Below are 21,072 nucleotides of genomic sequence, written 5' to 3' on the forward strand. Positions count from 1 at the left end.
GCGTACCAGAGGAACCTTCGGTGCTCGGAGACGGTGACGATGGGGAGCGGGAAGGAAGCTTGGCCTCAATATGGAAGTCCTGCAACGTAGTGGGTACTGTGGTGGCGCGGCTAGACCGTCGGGGAGGCGGAGCAGGCGCGGAAGTATGTGGTGGTGGCACAAGAGGATGTGGAGAGATGACTAGGGATGGAGATATGTCTGGAGATGGGGTGTCGGCAGGGGTGGGTGCGTGTGGAGTAGGAGAAAAAGGTGTAGAGAGATCGGCCTGGAGTGGAGTTGGCTCAGGGATGGGCTCAGAAGTATCATCCTCACAAATAGGAAGGTTGTGGGAACTGATGGGCAAGGAGAGAGGAGTAAACCGAGGTGGAACTGATTCAGAAGATAGACTTGGAGTTGGACTGGGAAACTCATGCTCAAAAAATATGACATCCCGAGAAACTAGTGTTTTCTGTTCTTCAATGCAATAGACTTTGTACCCCTTTTGATTACTAGGATATCCTAGAAAAATGCACTCCCTTGAGCGAGGATCAAATTTGCTCGGTTTGAGTGGATGAGAGGAAACAAAGCAGCGACATCCAAAAACTCGCAAATGAGTATAGGTGGGTGCTTTGTGGAAGAGTTTTTCGAATGGAGTTTGTCCTTGTAAAACAGACGATGGGGTACGGTTAATTAAATAGGCAGCAGTGAGTATGGCATCACCCCAAAATTCTTTAGGAAGATTGGATTGGAAGAGGAGTGCTCGAGCTACATTGAGAAGATGACGATGTTTGCGTTCAGCGATACCATTTTGTTGTGGTGTGTTAACACAACTTGTTTGATGCAAAATTCCCTTTGAAGAATAAAAATCAACACATTGAAATTCCGGACCATTATCACTCCTAACAATTTTGACTTTGATATCAAATTGTGTTTCAACCATGCAAATGAAAGAAATGAGTAACTGCCTAGCTTCTGATTTGTGATGCATAAGATAAACCCAAGTGCATCTTGTGTGATCATCAACTATAGTGAGGAAATACTTAGCACCAGAAATAGTGGGAACATGGTACCCACCCCAAATATCAACATGAATTAATTCAAAACAACCATTACTAATAGATGTACTCAAAGGAAATGGATTGCGAGTTTGTTTGGCTAGAGGACAAATGGAACAACGGCTTGAATCACTAGCTTTATTGTGCAAGAAGGGAAATAACGATGAAACTTTGCGAGAGGGATGGCCTAATCTTTCATGCCAAGGTTCTTGTTGTTTGGTGTGGACGACGTTGCATGTTCCTTCCTTAGGCATTGTCAGACAGTAAAGCCCTTCCCGTTCAGCTCCCGTCCCAATCACCGCGCCCGAGCGAAGGTCCTGTACAAAACAAACTCGTCGAATGAATATAGTCACGTAAAAAGAATCCAATACTAGCTTGCTCACAGATATGAGATTCAAGTAAAATAGGGGAACACATAGGACATTGTGGAGTGTGAAGTTGGGTGAAAAACGAACTGCATGTCCCAACATGTGACACGTGCAACCTGGTGTTATTAGGTAGACGCACGCTGCGATTATGTACCGCTTTAGCATGGGTGAGTAAATCAAAATTGCATACCACATGATCACTGGCACCACTATCCAATATCCATACTACTTGCTTATTATTTTGTGAAACAGCACAAATTGTACCTGACATCTCCTCATAATTTGGAATGTTACCGACAAGATTTGTGGAAGAAGAAGATGATGAATTCAGCATCTCCAATAGGTGTCTGCCTTCATTGGAATTACCAGCCCCATTCTTGATCTTGTTTAATAGCCCAATCATTTGTTGACACTCCCCTTGTGAAAGAGGAAAGTCGGTCATGTCTCCTTCTTTTCCTTCACCAACGAAATTGGCCCTGGACTTGGAGTTCTGTCCTTCTCGCTTCCCATTATTTGTGGTTTCCCCCATCAGCTTCTTCCTCCGCCTACAAAAATTGTAAGAATGGCCAGTACCTTCACAGAAGGTACACGTTAGGTGTGCTCTACAGTATTGAGTATCATGGTTGTCCACTTTGCACTTTTCACACCATCTTCTTGCCCTTGTGCCTTCTCGAGTGAACCGATTCCCTTCTCCTCCAGACTTCTTGACTGCAAACGCAGCACTCTCAGTTGCAGCAGTTGGCTTGGTACTTGATACCTCCAGTTGCTTCTCATGTCGCAGTGCTAAAGAATACGCCTTGTTCAAATTGGGAAAAGGTTCCATTCCTATAATGTTGCTTCTGGTATGAGCAAAATTATCATTTAAACCCATTAGGAACTTCAATGTCATCTGAGTGTCTACATAACTCTTCACAGCTTCATTCGCATCACAAGTACAAGCTGGAAGTTTACAGAGCGCCTCCTTTTGATCCCAAAGGCCTTTAAGCTTCGTAAAGAATGTGGTTACGGAGCTCGTCCCCTGTTCACAAGTATATATGGAAGATTCCAGTTCATAAAGAGAGACTGTATTGACTTGAGCAAATCTCTCCTTTAAGTCATCCCAAACAGCTTTAGCAGTCTTGCAGTGAATCACACTTTTTGAAATTTCCTTCGACATCGCAGCTATAAGCCACGATTTCACCAGTGTGTTACATCTCTCCCATTGCAGCTGCTCGGGAGGGTTGTGAGTTGGTTTCTCTTGGGATCCATCAATGAACCCCATCTTGTTCTTAATCACGAGAGCCATCTGCATCGAACTCTCCCATGTCACATAGTTATCTCCTTCCAGAATTTCAGCAAGAACAGTCCCTGGCTGATCCGAAGGAAGGATACAGAGTGGATGATTCGAATTCTCCCAAGGCGTTTTGGACTTTGATCCCTGCGGCTCGGATTGAATCACGGCTTTGGATGCATCCTCTTCAGCCATTGGGGTAAGGTTTGTGTTTGTGTTTCTCTAGGGTTTTTAGAATTTCAGGTCTCAAGAGCGTAGCCGCTCTGATACCATGTAAAGTTTATGGTTGAAAGTGATTTTCTATTCAATTAATTCAAAGAAGGTTACATCCTTATATACAATAGCAACCCTATTCTTGTACAACACGTCTACTTAGAATAGGAAAGCATTCTCTATATTTTCTATCCCATATACATAAAATCCCTATATTCAAGGAATGTCAATCACTTAGAATCTTCTTCCTCAATAGCAGACATGCTTACAAATTATTCATGGAAAAATATATGTAAAAACCAGAGAAAATTAATGTTTTTGATTCATGGTCTGCAAGGGAAGAAGAAATGGGTCCACCAATAAGTTTTTTTTTTTTTTTTTCTTTTTTGGACTAACAAGTAACACCTATAAGTTGTTGAGTTCCTGTGAAACTCATATAAAACATCGTGTTCCATTATTGTAAATTTGTACTTGAATCAACAGCAACAGCATAATATTTTTTTTATGAGAAACTTGAAACTTCCATTAAACAAATGAAAGAGTACAAATGAACAGCAAGAGCATAATATGGTAACATTTCACTTTCCCACCTCCAAAGTCCAACAGGAAAGAGAAAAATGAAGGGGAAATTACTTACGTAAATACCTGAAAGTTGAAAGTGAAGCTGAAGAAGGAAGGAAACAAGCGGTTGAGTTTTATAGGTCTGAATCTGGTTGGGCTAATTTTCCGAAAGCAGAGGAATCTGAATCCCATTCCCTTCATTCCCAGGCTCCAGCAGACACCCGCATACAACCCCAAATTCCAATTCAATTGTTTCTCTCTCATTCAAACCCACATCCACCGTATCCCCAACAAACTCTATCTCTAAAGCCTACCAATCTCCTTCTGCTTCTCTTCTTTTCTCTTCTCTTTCTGTTGAATCTGTCCACAATATCTGCAACCTCGATATTTCTGCTTATCGGAAACATAATCTCTTCGTCTTTGGCGTCTTAAAATCCGCTTCTTTCCCAAAGGATTAAAGATCATGGGGATTAAGCAGCATCATCATCATCATTACTTGAGCTTAAAGCTCAGGTCTTTCATTGGTACTTCCCTACAAAGTTGAACAAGGGATTGTGTTACGTGTTCACATATGGAGTTTCAAGAGGGTTTGATGAAGTTGATGGTCCACAAATCCATAGAAAACGAATGGGTTTTTGAGAACACAGACAGAGTGACAGAGATAACCACCACTTCGAGCCCCAGGCGGAAATGGAAGCTCTTCCACAGGTCCTCATCTGCAATTCCATCAAAACCATCAAAACCCACAAAGCCCCAACCCCCAAAAGAGTTCCTTTGTCCCATCTCTGGCTCTCTAATGGCTGACCCAGTCATCGTCTCCTCAGGCCACACCTTCGAACGTGCCTGCGTCCAAGCCTGCAAAGCTCTAAACTTTACACCCACTCTCATGGACTCTCCCCCACCCGATTTCTCCTCCGTCATCCCCAATCTTGCCCTCAAATCCACCATTCTCAACTGGTGCCGCAATTCCTCAGTAGACCCTCCCAAACCACTCGATTTCAACTCCGCCGAGAAGCTTGTCCGGGCGTCCATGGCGTCCCAGAACGAAATCAAAATGAAAAGCAAACCCAAACTTCAGAAGCTCGTGATTTCTGAGAACGAGTTGTTGATCCAGGGTGTTAAGGAAAAACCCACAGTGAATCTCAATCACGCGGCCACCGAGTTGACTCGGCGTCCGACTCACTTCCACTCGAGCTCGGAAGAATCGGTGACCGCCGCAACCTTGTTGAATCCACCTCTGCCGTTCTCGACTCAGCCGAGTTGCTACTCTTCCCCGTCGTCTTCCTGCTCAGAAATCGAAACCCTAAACCCTAACACTGAGGAAGACGAACTCTTGGCCAAGCTCAAAAGCACACACGTGTTCGAAATCGAGGAGGCTCTGGCTTCGCTGAGAAAGATCACACGGACCAGAGAGGACACCCGGGCCCACCTCTGCACCCCTCGCATTCTTTCCTCCTTAAAACCTCTGATCGTGTCCAGGTACACCGGTGTTCAGGTGAACTCGGTCGCAGCGTTGGTCAATCTTTCATTGGAAAAGTCAAACAAGATTAAGATCGTACGGTCAGGAATTCTCCCTCCTCTGATTGATGTGCTTAAGGCTGGATCCCCTGAGGCGCAGGAACACGCTTCCGGTGCACTCTTTAGTTTGGCGCTTGACGACGATTGTAAGACCGCTATTGGCGTTTTGGGTGCTTTGCCACCTTTGCTTCACTTACTCCGATCCGAGGGTGAGCGGACTCGGCATGACTCGGCACTTGCTTTGTACCATCTCTCACTCGTTCAGAGTAACCGTTCTAAGTTAGTTAAACTCGGGTGCATTCCGGTTCTATTGAGAATGGTTAAGTCGAGTCATATGACGGGTCGGATATTGCTCATATTGAGCAACTTGAGTTCATGTGCGGACGGGTGGGCCGCAATGTTGGATTCAGGTGGGGTAGAATGTTTGGTGGGTATTTTGAGAGGGAATGAGTTTGACTCGAGGTTGACTCAGGAGAGTTGTGTGGCCACATTGTATGGACTGAGTCATGGGGGTTTGAGGTTTAAAGGGTTGGCAAAGGCGGCCGGGGTGACGGATGTATTAAGGGAGGTGGAGAAAACGGGGACTGTTCGGGCAAGGGAGAAGGCGAGGAGAATATCAGAGATGATGAGATTGAGAGAGAAGGAAGAAGAAGAGGAGGTAGATTGGGAGGAATTGCTTGACTCGAGATCGGGAAGTCGAACTCGGCGTCAACTCGGTGGTGGATTGGGTGGGTCTGTAGTCAACTCGTCCGAGTTTTGAGTACAGAGTTCTAGTTTTTTAGAGTACATTTTTAAACATTATAATTTTTGAAATGTTTTAATTTAGTCCTTATGTTTCCCCTTTGAACAATGTATAGTTTCAAACTTAAGTTTATATCACAAAAACTGTGAACCACATTGTTTTGAACCATTTGAAAATTAAACATTTACATTGTTCAGTTGTAAATACGGGACTAGATAAAAACATTAAATTGAAAAAAACAAATTTTTTTAGGTTTGGCTTTTACAGGTTGTTGTGATTATTGGAGAGGTTTTACGGAATGGGTTTATCTTGCAGTAATGGCTTGAACTTGATGACTTGTTTCACCTAAGTTTATAGATGGTGAAAGTGTAAATAAAAGGGCTTTTTAGCACTGTATAAAAGCTTTGTTAGCTTACTCGTTTCTACTTTCTACTTTCTAGCACTGTATAGGACTCTTGCTTTTTGCTTTTGCCAAAAAGTGAGTCGTGAATTTTCATTTATCAAAGAGTTGATTATTTTTTTTGGTCGGGAAAAAAAAAATGGACTTGTGGGATTTGTAGCTGCACAAGACCTGTATCCCCCTTGTGGCCTTGCTCCTCTAGATTCTAAATGAACATGAAATGATGTTAACTACAACATGGTATTTCTTTTGATCTGAATTTTGGGATATAACTAATAATTGAGTAGATAGCACCTAATCTCCTATTATTGCAAGAAGTTATGAATTTAAATTTCATGAACAAATGGTAATTGATTAATTAAAAAAAAAAAACTGCCCAACGAGATATTATAGGGCTAAAGAGTCCAAACTCATATGAGGCCGAGTGCCGAAGCCTGTCCACCTGCAGCTTCTTAATAGTTGCAGGCCCAACCTTCATTGACTTTCCCTTAGCTGGCTTTTGGGTTTCAAACTTTCAACATCCAATGATACACGCAGATAGAAAAAGAGTAAGGACTGATAGCCCTTGTCTTTTTGTTTTTTTGGATAAAAGATTGATATAAGTATATATTAAAAGAGTAATGGGAACCATGTTGAGAAAAAACTATTCTACCAAGTCTTTAATTGAATTGCAGCAAACAAGCTAAGTGGACTAAAATTCATAGGCTAATTTCTAATACTATCTTCTATTTTATATGGCAATTTATTATTTATTAGCTTGTTTAAGATTTAAATAGATTAATAAAGACCAGAAATCTAGGATACTTGTTAATAACATTATTAGTTAACTAAGTTCGACATGATTGGGGCAATGATTTCTTGGGTGAATGGCATCCAAGGTCTTCCCAAATTTGAGAATTTTGCCATATAAACTACGTCTTTCCACTACTTGAATATAGATTTTTTTTTCTTTGGCCAAAAAAAAAAAAAGAATATAGATTTTTTCAGATATTTCCACTACTCAAATATAAATCTTTTTATGGTTAAATCTGCAATGTTTCTATTATAAATGAACTCTCCAAAATTACGTATTATTATAGAGATTTTCTTTTCCATATGTTGTCTTATAATCGAAGGGACAATGTTATTGCCATAATATAATCAAAACCCACATGAGTGTCAGATGTTGCTGGTTTGACTGTAGCCTTCCTAGAACTTGAGAAGCTGTTCCAGCAATATATAAAAGGCAAGTCTGGCATAATATCCATAAAATATGCAAGGCACATGCAAATAGGCTCCAGCCAATTATACTTGTTTGTTTTACCAAAATATGTAACGCTTAAACAATTTCTTGAGGAAAGACATAAACAAGAGACAAAATTCAACTGAAAACTTCAGCAAGCTCCCTACTTTAATTAACTTGTTACATTATTTTAATCTTGATTTTATTCAATCCATGCCATTACTTGAATGAACCTCTTTCGTGTTTCCACAAACACACTTTCCTAAAACAAATCTGTATTATTCAATCACAGTAAATTAACAAACGGTAAACACAAGTATTTGTCCATTACCTTAACATAAAACACAAACAAACAACACAATACGAGGAGCCATGAAGATCAATTCAATTGCAAAATTCAAATATTCAAAAATGTTGCGATGAAACAAACAAGAAGAATGAAGAAAAATTGAAACCCAAAACGCAGATTTCACAGAATGTATAAATATGTATATTTAAGCTCAACAAATACCCCCACCTTAATACAAAACATGTATACATATTCAACTGAATGTGACTTGAAAAGCACAAAAGCAACAACGAAAACAAGTCCTTTGATTTTCCTTTAATTATTTGAACGAACGAATTGATTAATTAATTAAACTCATCGCATCTGTGCCTAATCTCTCCTCTCCTACTGGTCTTGATCCCGTACACGCTGAGCTTCTCCATGGCTCGAGCAAATGCCTGGAAGAAGGTGTTCTGATCTTTGGCGTACAATTCCACAAACGGCCTCGTTCTCTCGTCGTTGTACAAAGCGTGGTCCGACTTCAAAACCCCCAAACCCTTGGGGAGGTTGAGGAAGTAGTTGTTGTCGAACTTGTTGGGCGTCATAATGTCGTTGAAAACCGAAATGGTGGGGTTCTTCCGGTAGTCCGCGCACGCCTTCTGCAACCCGGCTGCGAATCTCGGGTTGTACTGCGGGTCGTACTGCGACGCCTTGCTGTAGTTGTAGATCCCGGAGCTGAATTCATTACAGTGCGAGAAACCGATGGTGTGGGCCCCGGTGAGGGCCACCATTTCCTGTACGGAGAAACCCCTCGACCCGAAGATCCGAATGAGCTGGGAAACGGGCATTTCGGGTCGGGGCAGGGTGCCCTCGACGGCGGAAGCCTTGGAGAGGCGGCCGTCCTTGCGGCCGAGGGGGACGTTGTAGTAGGGCCCACCCATCATGGTGACGAGGTCGCGTGTGGCCACGGCCAGAATGTCGGCGCAGGAGACGGTGTTGGGGCAGGCGAGCTCCAGGGCGGTCTTGGCGCGGACCACCACGTCGAAGGCGTCGCCGGGGAGGGAGAGGTTGATGTCGGCGTCGCGCTCCGCCTTGTTGAAAGGCGTGGACGATACCAGGATGGAGCCGTCGCACCCGTTGTGGAGGCAGTCGTGGAAGAACAGCCGGAGCGCGGCGGCGGCCGTCGTGGGGCTGTTGATCTGCTTGTTCGTCACCGTGTCTTGGACGATTTGGTTGAATCGAGGACAGCTTTTGCGGTAATAGTTGCTGTAGAGTCGAGACTCGGTGGGTTCACTCAGAGCGAGTAATACAGATGTGAGCAGGACAATGAGGATCGCTGCCATTGCTGTTGTTGCTGGCGTAGCTCGCTTTAAGCTTTTGGAGAAGAGAGGCTTCAGGCAGTGAGAGAGAGAGAGAGAGAGTGTGTGTGTGTGTCTGTCTGTCTGTGTATGTAAGAGAGACGGAGAGCGAGTGTGGTCGATGGCTTTGGCGATTAAAGAGGGTTTTACGGGAGAGAGAGGGACAGAGCGCGTACACGCGCGTTTCCATGCACCACCAATCACGGGAAGCGTGCTTTTGGGCGCGTGGATTACGCATATCGATGGATATTTAAGCTCACTGGAATTACGGAAATGTCCTTGCTGATTTGCCATAAATTCATTTGAGTTAGTAACTTATCTATGTTTACTAATCCCATTATCACAAAAAATTGAATTGACAAAGAATTAGGCTGAGAAGGAGTTAAATTGAATAGGAATTAGATTGAGAAGGAATTGAATTTACATTGAAGTTGTTTACTAAATTATTTGAAATCATGATATCACATGAATATTTGATTACTAAAATGCCTTTTTTCTAATAAATTATTTTATATGTTAGTAAATAATGAAAATGTATAATAGGAAATATATAAAAAATTGAATTCCTCCAAAATAAGGAATTAGATTATCACCTTTCATCAAAAGTCTAATTCCTCCAAAATTAAGAAGTTGAATTCATAATTTCATGTGGACTCTATTTATATTTATATTTTTATATAATTAATAAATAAAAAAATAATTCATAATTAAAATTTAATTTTATATTTTAATTTTTATTACGAATTAATAAACATACCATTAATAGCTAGCAGGAGGGTCCACTGGGTAGAAAGCTGAAGGGGAGTAGGTTTTGTTTTTGGCGCAAATTTCATGAGTCACATGACGGAGCATGCATTGATAAAACTCAACATGGCCAGTACCTTAACGACACAACAGCATCGCACGGCTGTTCAAATGGGTCCCATGCCATGCTCTGTTCTGTTCTGTTCATAAATCGCGGTGATCTTGTTGTATTTATGAATGAATGGATCCAGGGGCGAATTATGTGCTGGACTTATTAGACGTGGACTTGGTCAGTCACCGAATCAAATGCTCACAATGCTTCAATTGCATGGGGCATCAACTTTTTCTACTTTCTTTTTGGTTTTTGTTTCACCCTCTAGGCCTCTACATTCTTTATCAGACAGTAAATTCATAAAGTGGAAATTTTTGAGTCATTTTCAACAAAAAAAACACAATGCCAGTGCACAGCAGGGAAAGAAGGAAGAAAAGGTTGAAATGTTGAATCAAAACAAAAAGGTTGGTGAAATTACAGAGTTAGCTTGGTTGCTGTACAATTACAGAAGCATGTGCATGCTGGTCCCACCTAAGCTGGAGTTGTTCCCATATTTATTTAGTCTATTTTCCTAATTTTCGGTAGTGATCATATTTGTACGGCTATGTCTAAATCAACAGCTCATCCTTATTACTCCAGGCATGCATCATGCACACAGCTTACAGCTACATCTTTACTAAGCATTAATTGAATCCCAACCCCACATGTAATGGCATTTCTAGATTCATCTCCATTTTCTCTTTTAACTTTTCGTGTAATTGGAAGATGGTAAGAGTCCTAACTTTTTTTCCTAGCATTTGTTTCCCACGAGTCATTACTTAAAGGCTTTAACACAAACAGCAGTGCTGGATTTTATTCAAACACCGAAAAACTGACAAGGGAAAAACCAAAAAGCATAAACCTCCTTATTCGTTGGGTGAGTGGTGAGCTATATGAGTCTCCGACAATTCCCTTATACTCATAAAGCTGCTCTTCTTTAAGAAAATCTCAGGGGACACTGCATAATTGTTGATGCCATCCAACACATAACCCTCAAACTTGTTCAACTCCAGTTTGGCTCCTTCTTTCTCTTCATAACTCGACTCCTGATTCCTCAGCAACTTGCATGAGATGATCAGATGAGAGCCTCCTCCAGAATCATCAGTCAGGCAAGACCCCCACGTTCTGTTTTCAGGTTTCTCTACTTCCTTGAGCCATTTCTCCAAAAGAATGAAATGTTTGAGTCTTTTTTCAGTTTGCAAATTTTACCAAGTATTAATTGAATCCCAAACTCACATGTAATGTCATTTCTAGATTCATCTCTTCATTTCTCTTTTGACTTTTCGTATAATTAGCTAATGTAGATTGAAAATCTTATTTTCTTATGGGTAAAATATAAATTAACAAACTACAAACAAGTCAAACGGGCCTAGTGTCACCAACAAAGTGACCAAAATGGGCCTAGCTAACCCCTGAAGGAGCCCAAAGCCTAGCCATGCTGAACACAACCAGTGACAAGGCTCTTCAGCTGCTGCATTTCAATTCCCAGATTGGCAGAAAAACCCAATTTCCAAGTACCATTGCAGTCCCTTAGCACATCAGCAGCAGCAATTTTATTGAATCACCACAAGACCGGGAAAGACAGAAAAGAAAGCACAAATTTTATTATAGCTGCGAGCATAAACCTCCTTATAGACGCCCCATCTCATACAAGGGGTAAGTGTCAGGCTTCATGAGTTGGGTGAGTGATGAATTACATGAGCCTCCACCAATTCCCTGATACTCCTTCCACCATGTCATAAAGGTGCTGTCCCTCAAGAAAATGTCAGGGGTCACTGCATAATTCTTGATGGCATCCAACACATAACCCTCAAACTCCTTCAACTTCAGCTTGGAACTTTCTTTCTCTTCATTACTTGACCCCTGATTCTTCAGCACATTGCATGAGATGAGAGCCTCCTCAACATGTTCCCAAAAACAAGAATCATCAGTTAGACAAGAAGTCACATCCTGTTTTCTGGCTTCAGGTTTAGGTTTCTTTTCAGGTTCTTCCTTCAGCCATCGCTCTAACAGCTTGAAATGCCTGTGTCTTTTTTTAGTCTGGTAATTGTTGGCGCCATTGTCCCTGTAGTACTCCGCAATGTGAAGTGGTTCAACCATCCTTCTGTAGTTTGTGCCCGCCATAAGCCAGCGAGTCCGAAAGGTGGCTCCATCTTTTTGGGGATTGTTCTCTACTTCTGCAACTGTGTCCTCCCAGTAATTAGACAGCTTCTTCGTATACTCGTTAACTTTAATGTCACTCGGATAAAGCTGCTTTTTGTACCTGTCATAATATCCAATCTTAAAATATTTGGACTCCTTCTTGTACCACTCCATGTAGGCCATGTATATTTTCATGTCATTCAATTTCCTTGAGGTTTCGGAAGCCTTCTTCTTTTGAATTGCTATTTTGGTGTGATATTTTTCCATCCTTTTCTCGATGTCTTTTTTGGGTTGTTCCTGTTACAATGACATTTAGAAATGAGTTCAGGAAGAAGTTGGAAACAAAAATATCCTCAAAAGAAAAAACAAAGGAATAGTTTTTTTTTTCTGTTTCTTTCTAAAGGGGGAATTGTTAGCCTTACAAGAAATATCATTTCCCAAAAAAGAAAGGAGAACGCTACTTCCTTTTTATAGTTGTTGCACAAGTATGCATTAGTTATAGCATGAATGAAACACTGAAAATATATGGTCAATGTACTGAAATTGTGGTACCTGTGTGCAGACAACTCCAACTGCTATCAGAAGTGTGCTAACGGCGGCTTTAATTGGATCTATTCCCGGTTTATCCAACTCGGAGATCTCTTTGCAAAGTGCCTTAAGCTTGAGATGTTTCAAAGTTTCTCCATAATCAAAACTAGGATCTAGGTTTTGAGCTGCACTTTGGGAGTTGGTTGCCACCAACAGTTGCAAAATGGAATCTGCTTCCTCAAAACAAGCACAGCCTGAAGCAGAGCATAATAAGAATGTTCCAAAAGACTTATAAACATTAGTAGCTTGAGATAGGAAGAGTTTATAGGCTACAGGATCTTGGGTAGAGGCTACATGCAAGAAGCAAGAATCCCAAATTGAGAATTGTAATACAGATTGTCGAAGGACTTCATCGCCAATAAAGGGTGAACCGAAAGTAATGCAAAGGGGCCGTTTGGCTTTTGATAAATTGAGGCCCTCCAATAGCCATAAGGTGAAGAGGGTAGCCACACAACCTCCCATAGAGTGTCCAGTGATAATTATTAATGAAGGGGAATCTTTCCTTTCAGCCATTTGTACCAGCTGAAACATTATAAAAAGTTACATATTCAAATTTACAAGCTGTTAAATGAAGCAAAAGGGGTTTGATGAGAAAGCAAAGAAGAGTTAGAGAGGTACACACTTCCTGTTTCAGAAGAAAGAGCTTTTCACGGTGCCTGTCAAAGAGGCTGACTACAGCTTCATTGATGGAGAAAGATGGATTCTTTTTGCTGCACAGAAATTCAAAGTCCTTAAGAGTTGATGAAGAAACCAAGCCTTGTGGTTCTTGAAGACACATGGATGAAGTGCCAAAAGTTATGATGGTGGTACAATTTGATTCTTGAGTTCCATTAATATATAAGAAATCAGGATCTTCTGCATTTGGACTAATGTCTCGCTTTTGCTTCGCAATCGCATCCCATGACTGGTTTAGAGGATCAGAGGTCACCAGCAAGTTTGCTAATTCTATCCCACCATAGTATCTGTCAATCAACAACAAAAACCAATGTACAAAGTAAGACATGGTGATGGTAAGCTAAAAACTAACTGAAATTTACAAAAACAAGAGCCAGTGAGGAAAGAAGAATAGCATTGGAGTTAACTTACTGGTAGCTCATCTTCAAGCTTTGTCCGATCTATCTGCTTAGAAACACAAGAAAATGAATGATGGAAAAGCAGAATGCTGAGGTCTTTTTAAAGTCTGAATAATGAGATCAACGTCAACTTTAAAGCTTAACCCACCAAATACTTTAAAGCTTCTTCTTCTTCTTTTTTTTTTGGCCAAAATACTTTGAAGCTTAACCTGTACGAAATTCACCCAAAGACGATTAATAGCAAGTCTTCTCCAACGTCCACAACTAGATCACAAGTAACTTTTTGGAAGTTTCTCCGACGGCCTTTGCTAGATGCTGTCTTCTTCTCTAACGCGTAAACATATTCTATAGTCCAGTGGTCCCTACTTCTTCATACGCAAATGGCCATTGACCATATTTTTTAGGCTTATTATGATTTTTGCCCCCTGAACTATGATCCCATTCCTAATGTGCCCCCTGACTTATTAATTTTATCAATTTACCCCCTAACAGTTACAACGTTAGTCTAATGTACCCCTTCGTCCAATTTCCGTCTCAACTTCCGTCTATTTTGCTGATGTGGCAGGGTATATTGGTCATTTCGACCTCCCTGGACCATTCAGCATCCCATTTTTTCCACCTAGACAGCCCCCAAATGCCACATACCCACATGTGGGACCCACCCGATGCCAGCTCAGCTCACGTAGGGACCCAGTCTTATTGGGTCAACTGGATCGATCTCCATCAAACAACTCATCGCATCCCCTCCGTTTTCAGAAGATTCTCTGCAATTAGGGTTCCATCATCGCATCGCCCATCGCCTCCTTTCTTCAGAAGTGAAGCCGAGATTCTCTGTGGGATTTTGAGGTGATTTGGTGAAGTGAGGTCTGAAGATTCGTTTGCCAGACAAAAGTAAGTTTTTTTGAACTTTTGGAACTGTTAGGGTTTTCGACTTTTGGAACTTTTGGAACTGTTTGGTTTGTTTTATTGTGTATCGATGAGTGGTGTGCCATGTGCAAGATTCTTTGCATTTTAAAGCTTTTTTGAACTTTTGGAAGTGTTAGGAATTGTTTATTGCTTTAGACCCCAGTTTTCAACGAATGTGGTCCATGGTTGGTGTGGTGTCGTGTACTTGTGTAATAGTGGGTTGGGGGTTTAATTGGGGGTTGTTATCTACCATTCAATATTGGAAACAAAATTTGTCTTTTACCTGGTGTTGCAACTTTATGGTTTTAGATTGGTTGGTGTCGTGTCTTTTAGTGCATAAATGAGGAGGGTGGTGGAACATACTTGCAGTGAAAAAAACTTAATATATGCTGCCAAGGGTTGTTACACACTTACATGCTGCCAAGGGTTGTTACACACTTACACCTAATAAATTTCATTAAACATACTTGCAGTGAAAAAAACTAAGAGGAGGGTGGTGGAACCTGCTGATGGCGAAAGGGAGAATGTGATTGAGGTGGAAAGTGAGTCTGAAGATGATAATGCAGATGATGGTGAGTCTGAAGATTATAATGCTGAGGAGAGTGAGCCTGAAGATGAAGATGATAATGCTGAGGAGGGTGAGTCTGAAGATGAAGATGCTAATGCTGAGGAGGGTGAGTCTGAAGATGATAAGGAAGATGATGCAGCTGATCCTTTGTTTGAGGATGAATTTTATGGGGTTAGTGATGAAGAGATTAGGCTAGTGAGGGATGATGATAGGCTATTTGAGGGATACATAGACCCCACTGCTGATGACAGAGACCCTAATGCTGAATTGGATGATAATGTGGTTTCGGATGAGGAAATTGATGATGAGGTGAGGACACCAGACAACTCATCAGATGAAGATCTTCCTCAGCAGGGCACTGCAGTTAAAAGACCAAAGAGGAGACTGCCCAAGTTTCATGAATTCAATGAGGATGTAGACCTAAAGGACCCTCATTTTAAGTTGGGAGACAAGTTTGCCACTGCTAATTTGTTTAGAAGGGCTGTTAAAGAGTTCTCACTGAAATGTGGTAGACAAATTGATTTTGTGAAAAATGATAAAAATGCAGTAAGGGCAGTTTGTAAGAAGAAGTGTGGGTTTGTTGTGTTTGCATCCTCACAGAATGGTAGTTCTGAGTTGTATGTGAAGACCTTGGTGGGCAATCATGTTTGCAATAAGGAAACAATGAGCAAGCATCTCACTGCAGATTGGCTTGCAAAGAGGTATATGACTCAACTTGCTTACAACCCGAGATGGGAGCTGAATTCTTTCAAGGAACAGGTCCTAAATGAGACAGGGATAAATGCACAAGCCTCATTGATCTACAGAGCAAAGGCTAAGGCCACTGTGTTACTTGAGGGAACATATATGCAACAATATGGACAAATGTGGGACTATTGTGCTGAGTTGTTGAGGAGAAATAGGGGAAGCACAGTGATATTGAAGACATCTGGTGGTGAGCAAGATGCTATTAGGTTCCAGAGGGTGTACATTTGTCTTGGTGCCTTGAAGAGAGGTTTTTTAGAGGGATGTAGGCAAGTAGTTGGGCTGGATGGGTGTCACATCAAAGGACCTCATCCTGGACAGATTCTAAGTGCTGTTGGGATAGATGCCAACAATGGCATGTACCCAATAGCATATGCTGTGGTTGAGGTGGAGAATTATGAGACATGGTACTGGTTTCTGGAGCTGCTGGGGGGTGACTTGCACATTGAAAATTCGCATCATTGGGCATTTTTAAGTGACAAGCAGAAGGGACTTATAGATGCCATCAAGGATCAGTACCCCGAGTCAGAGCATAGACATTGCCTTAAGCATTTATATGCTAATTTCAGTCAAAAGCACAAAGGTTTGGCATTGAAGAAGCAAATGGAGAAAATAGCAAGGGCCACCACACTGGAGTGGTTTGATGCTGAAATGAAGAAGATGCTTGAATTGGATGAGGCTGCTTTTAAGTGGTTGCATGAAAAGGATCCTAAGAATTGGGCTCTTTCTCATTACAGTACCCAATTCAAGTGTGAAAAGATGCTTAACAACTACTGTGAGGCCTTCAACATGGCTATATTGGAGGCTAGAGATAAGCCCATTCTGACTTTGTTGGAAAGGATTAGAATGTACTTGATGTTGTTAACAGCCACTAGAAGGGCAGGTGTTGAGAGGTGGCATCATGAGGTAGGTCCTAGGGTGGTTAAGAAATTGAATGACATTAGAGATGAGGCAAGGTGGTGCATTCCAAGACCAGCAGACAAGCACAAATACCAGGTTATCCAGCATGGTGGCAACAGGAGCTTTGTGGTTGATTTGGTCCAGCATACTTGTTCATGTAAAGCTTGGGACCTAAGTGGGCTGCCATGTGTTCATGCTTGCTCAGCTATAAGCTACTTAAATGGGGATCCCCTTCAGTATGTGGACAATTGTTACAAGAAAGATGCTTACATAAGAACCTACAGGGAGCTGATTGAGCCAATGCCAAGTAGTGATCAGTGGAAAAAGACTGGAAAAGCCCCAATGCTACCACCACTTTACCACAAGCAGCCAGGTAGACCTAAAAAGTCAAGGGTTAAAGCACCAAATGAAAGCCCCAAAAGGCCAAGTCAAGCTCACAAGCTGCAAAAGTTTAACTTCCACACAAAGTGTGGTAATTGTGGAGAGATTGGGCATAATGTTAGGAGTTGTAAAGCAAGTGTTGGGACTCGGGGCAAAAAGCAGGTAAATAATGGCCTTCTCATTTTTTCATATGTATATGCAATCTATTGTTGGGCTTTGGTTCTCATTTTATCATGTGTACATGCAGGCTGCTAAGAGTGCAAGGACCACTACAGATGGAAGTGCACGCAGGCCCACCAAACTACCAGTGAGTGGACTTGCCCCTTTAGTGTTGTCCTGTTACTTGACACTTTAGCATTTAACTTTGGCTGTTTTTTTTGTATGTTTCATGTAGTTCAATAGACAGACCCAAAACAATGGAGAGGGACCATCAAAGAGAACAAATCCATTGAGGAAGGCAAGATGTGTATCACATATGAGCCATCAGGAGGGTGAAGGGCCTTCAAATAATGTCCAAAAAGAAGGGCCATCTCAGCAGGACAACTTTGAGGGTCCATATGAATATGACAACTTTGAAGGTCCATCTCAGCAAGCCACTTAAGGTCCATCCCAGCCTCAGCCATCCCAATCTTGTGGAGACCCCCAACAACAAGCCCAACCTTATGGAGACCCCCAGCCTCAGCAAGCCCAACCTGGCACCAAGAAGGGCAAGAATAAGAAGCCCAAGACTGCAAACCAGCTATTCAGGGAGAAGTGTTTGAACTTGCAGAGGGCCACATTTGGATGGTTGGATTGATGATGTTAAGACAACCAGTCATTTTTTGAGAACTTTGATATGGGTGGCAGACAATTGTCAAGATGATGTTGGTTTTAGGCTCATTTTGTAAAACTTGCATATTGCCATGTTTTGTGTACTTTGTAAGCAGGTGTAGATGTTTGGATGTCTTGTGTTGGTTTTAGGCACATTTTGTAAAACTTGCATATTGCCATGTTTTGTGTACTTTGTAAGCAGGTGTAGATGTTTGGATGTTTGGTTTTAGGCACATTTTGTGAACCTTGGAAGGCTTGTGTTGCTTTTCGGATGATTGTATGCAGGGTATGCAGGGGTTGCAATATATAATGTCATATTACTGCAAAATTCATGTCAATTTATTTTCACAGAAAATCTATGTCAATTTATTTCAAATAGGATCAACCATTAATTCATGTCAATTTACTGTCCAAACCCATGCCAATTCACCTTAGTTTTTCATACTATTCATAATCATATTCATGTCGTTTTCATACCATTCCTAATCAAATTCATTGCATAATATGGAAAGAAAATCTAAATAATATATACATTGTCAATTTCATTACAATCACAATTTCTCATACTGATGCCCTTTGTTACAGTAAGTAATCTGAACTGCAGTTTGATTTCCGCACAGTAAGTAATCTGAACTGCAGTTTGATTTCCAATTGGCATTTGATTTCCAATTGACATTTGACTGCTTAGTAATTGCCATATGAGATGTCAACTGTTACATTACGGAATGTAAATTACTGCATTGATATAAATAATTCTTACACCCTTAATAGCATAATAACCAACAAAATTCCCCAGGAGACAACCATACATTGTCAATTTCATTACAAACCCAGTTGGATATTTTCCATACGTAATCTGAACTGCAGTTTGATTTCCAATTGGCATTTGATTTCCAATTGACATTTGACTGCTTCGTAATTGCCATATGAGATGTCAACTGTTACATTACGGAATGTAAATTACTGCATTGATATAAATAATTCTTACACCCTTAATAGCATAATAACCAACAAAATTCCCCAGGAGACAACCATACATTGTCCATTTCATTACAAACCCAGTTGGATATTTTCCATACTTATGCCCTTAATAGCATAATAGCCAAGAAAATTGCCCAGGACACAACCAGGGCAACCCACAAGCGCTTTTCTCTAGCATTCTCTCTTTCAACCATTACTCTAGGACCCTCAATACCATTAAGCCTTCTCCGCAGCCCATTGATCACATCCCTTGAACGATCGCACATCTTTGGATCCAGCCACACGAAAAAACCACAACCCGTGTTGTTTTTCTGCAAACCCAACCATTATTATCTCTAACTAAATTATTAAACATAAACCATGAACCAGAATCAACCCATAAATCTCACCCCACTCCACTTTGGACACCCATGAAACCTCCTCCCTGGATTCAAATCTGTCCAGGAGGTGGATATTCGTGCAACCAATCCACAGTGGCAGCGCAGTGATGATTCACCATCAGCATCTTCGTTGTGCGTCCTGCTCTGGTAGCTTCGATGGCTGCTGCTTCGACTCATTTTGAAGAGAAGAGAAAATTGATGAGGGAGAGAGGTAAGCTCGAGCTGAGATAAAGAGATGGGGATTTGAGGAGATAAAGAGGGCCAGCTGAGCTGGCATCGGGTGGGTCCCACATGTGGGTATGTGGCATTTGGGGGCTGTCTAGGTGGAAAAAATGGGATGCTGAATGGTCCAGGGAGGTCGAAATGACCAATATACCCTGCCACATCAGCAAAATAGACGGAAGTTGAGACGGAAATTGGACGAAGGGGTACATTAGACTAACGTTGTAACTGTTAGGGGGTAAATTGATAAAATTAATAAGTCAGGGGGCACATTAGGAATGGAATCATAGTTCAGGGGGCAAAAATCATAATAAGCCTATTTTTTATCTTTTCTCACATCAGCGACCAGAAATACTATATGGTTCTCTTTTCCTTTCTTTTCTTTTTTGTTTTCCGCAATAATCTTTCTTTAAAAAAAATGGATAGGTAATTAATTTGAGGCGAAAGTACATTTACAATCACCAACTATATGGTTCATTTCAAATTGGTCCATAAATTATAAAATATTTCAAAATTTTCCATTAACTATAGAATTCATTCAAGTTGGTCCACGAACTATAAAACATTTCAAATTTCTCTATTAACTATAGGGTTCATTTCAAATTGATCCACAGACTAACAAAAAATATACAGACTAATAGACAAAATCAGGTTGACAAAAAAACCGAACCGAACCGGATTATTTTTATATGTTTATATATTTTATATTATATAAAAGTTATATATATTGAATAAAAAAGATGCAAAGTGTTTTTTGCATATGTTGGAGTTTGAACCCATAACCTTGTAAGGAGAGTCAAAGTATGAATTCTCACTACACCACTTAACCACTTATGAAATTCAAGTACATGCAATATATTTATAGGCATATTATACTTGAAATATAATAATTTATAAAATTAAATATATTTTATATATTATTCTTTTTTTGTAAGATATTATTTTAGATCTCTATTTAAATATTATCATTGCAAAAAGTATAAAAATTTTACTAGTTTATATTTTATATAATTTATAGTTTCTATATTGTAAACATATTACTAAAAGTCCAAAACTATAATTTATAATTTATATACTAAAATTATTAGAGTATATGGTTAATTTTTAAGGTATAAGCTTTTAGACTTTATGGTTTAGTGTATAAGGTTATGGTGTAGAATACCAATTATAATTTTATAAATTATTATATTTTAAGTATCAGTATGTCTATAAATATATTGCATGTACTTAAATATCATAAGTGACTAAATGATGTAGTGAGAATTCACACTTTTATTCTCCCCAAGTAGTCATGGGTTCCAAAAACACCTTATACCTTTTTTATTCAAAATATAGAACGTTTATATAATAAATAAAAAAATAAATATAAATAATCCAGTTCGATTCGATTGTTTTTGTCAACCTAATTTTGACTATCATTCTATATGTTTTTTATTAGTTCGTGGACCAACTTGAAATGAACCCAATAGTTAATGAGGAAATTTGAAATATTTTATAATTCGTAGATCAACTTGAAATGAACCCTATAGTTAATAAAAAAATTTAAAATATTTTATAATTCGTAGACCAATTTAAAATATATCATATA

At 40.3% G+C, this 21,072-nt stretch overlaps 5 protein-coding genes across 5 annotated transcripts; 2 read left to right on the forward strand and 3 right to left on the reverse strand.

Annotated features, from left to right (window-relative positions):
* Positions 1-1,313: 1,313 nt before the first annotated feature.
* Positions 1,314-2,867, reverse strand: LOC147288658 (uncharacterized). The gene has a single exon (XM_086241030.1). It carries the CDS (start codon positions 2,865-2,867, stop codon positions 1,314-1,316), a length of 1,554 nt encoding a protein of 517 aa, XP_086097156.1.
* A 501-nt stretch (positions 2,868-3,368) lies between these two features.
* LOC147288659 (RING/U-box superfamily protein with ARM repeat domain-containing protein) lies at positions 3,369-5,854 on the forward strand. Its single transcript, XM_086241114.1, has one exon. The coding sequence runs from the start codon at positions 4,018-4,020 to the stop codon at positions 5,722-5,724; it is 1,707 nt and encodes a 568-aa protein (XP_086097240.1). The 5' UTR covers positions 3,369-4,017; the 3' UTR covers positions 5,725-5,854.
* Positions 5,855-7,586: 1,732 nt separating this feature from the next.
* On the reverse strand, positions 7,587-9,050 carry LOC147288660 (peroxidase 31-like). Its single transcript, XM_086240394.1, has one exon. It carries the CDS (start codon positions 8,937-8,939, stop codon positions 7,962-7,964), a length of 978 nt encoding a protein of 325 aa, XP_086096520.1. The 5' UTR covers positions 8,940-9,050; the 3' UTR covers positions 7,587-7,961.
* A 1,958-nt stretch (positions 9,051-11,008) lies between these two features.
* Positions 11,009-13,794, reverse strand: SAG101 (senescence-associated gene 101). Its single transcript, XM_086241440.1, has 4 exons — positions 13,606-13,794; positions 13,142-13,481; positions 12,484-13,041; positions 11,009-12,228 (listed from the first exon to the last, which is right to left on the reverse strand). The coding sequence occupies exons 1-4, from the start codon at positions 13,614-13,616 to the stop codon at positions 11,419-11,421; spliced, it is 1,719 nt and encodes a 572-aa protein (XP_086097566.1). The 5' UTR covers positions 13,617-13,794; the 3' UTR covers positions 11,009-11,418.
* An 877-nt stretch (positions 13,795-14,671) lies between these two features.
* LOC147288662 (uncharacterized) lies at positions 14,672-18,187 on the forward strand. Its single transcript, XM_086241031.1, has 4 exons — positions 14,672-14,699; positions 14,972-17,253; positions 17,339-17,398; positions 17,486-18,187. Exons 1-4 carry the CDS (start codon positions 14,672-14,674, stop codon positions 17,690-17,692), a joined length of 2,577 nt encoding a protein of 858 aa, XP_086097157.1. The 3' UTR covers positions 17,693-18,187.
* Positions 18,188-21,072: the final 2,885 nt, after the last annotated feature.

Source organism: Dryas octopetala, chromosome 4 (genome assembly GCF_963921425.1).
Source record: "Dryas octopetala chromosome 4, drDryOcto1.1, whole genome shotgun sequence".
Taxonomy (NCBI): Eukaryota; Viridiplantae; Streptophyta; class Magnoliopsida; order Rosales; family Rosaceae; genus Dryas; species Dryas octopetala.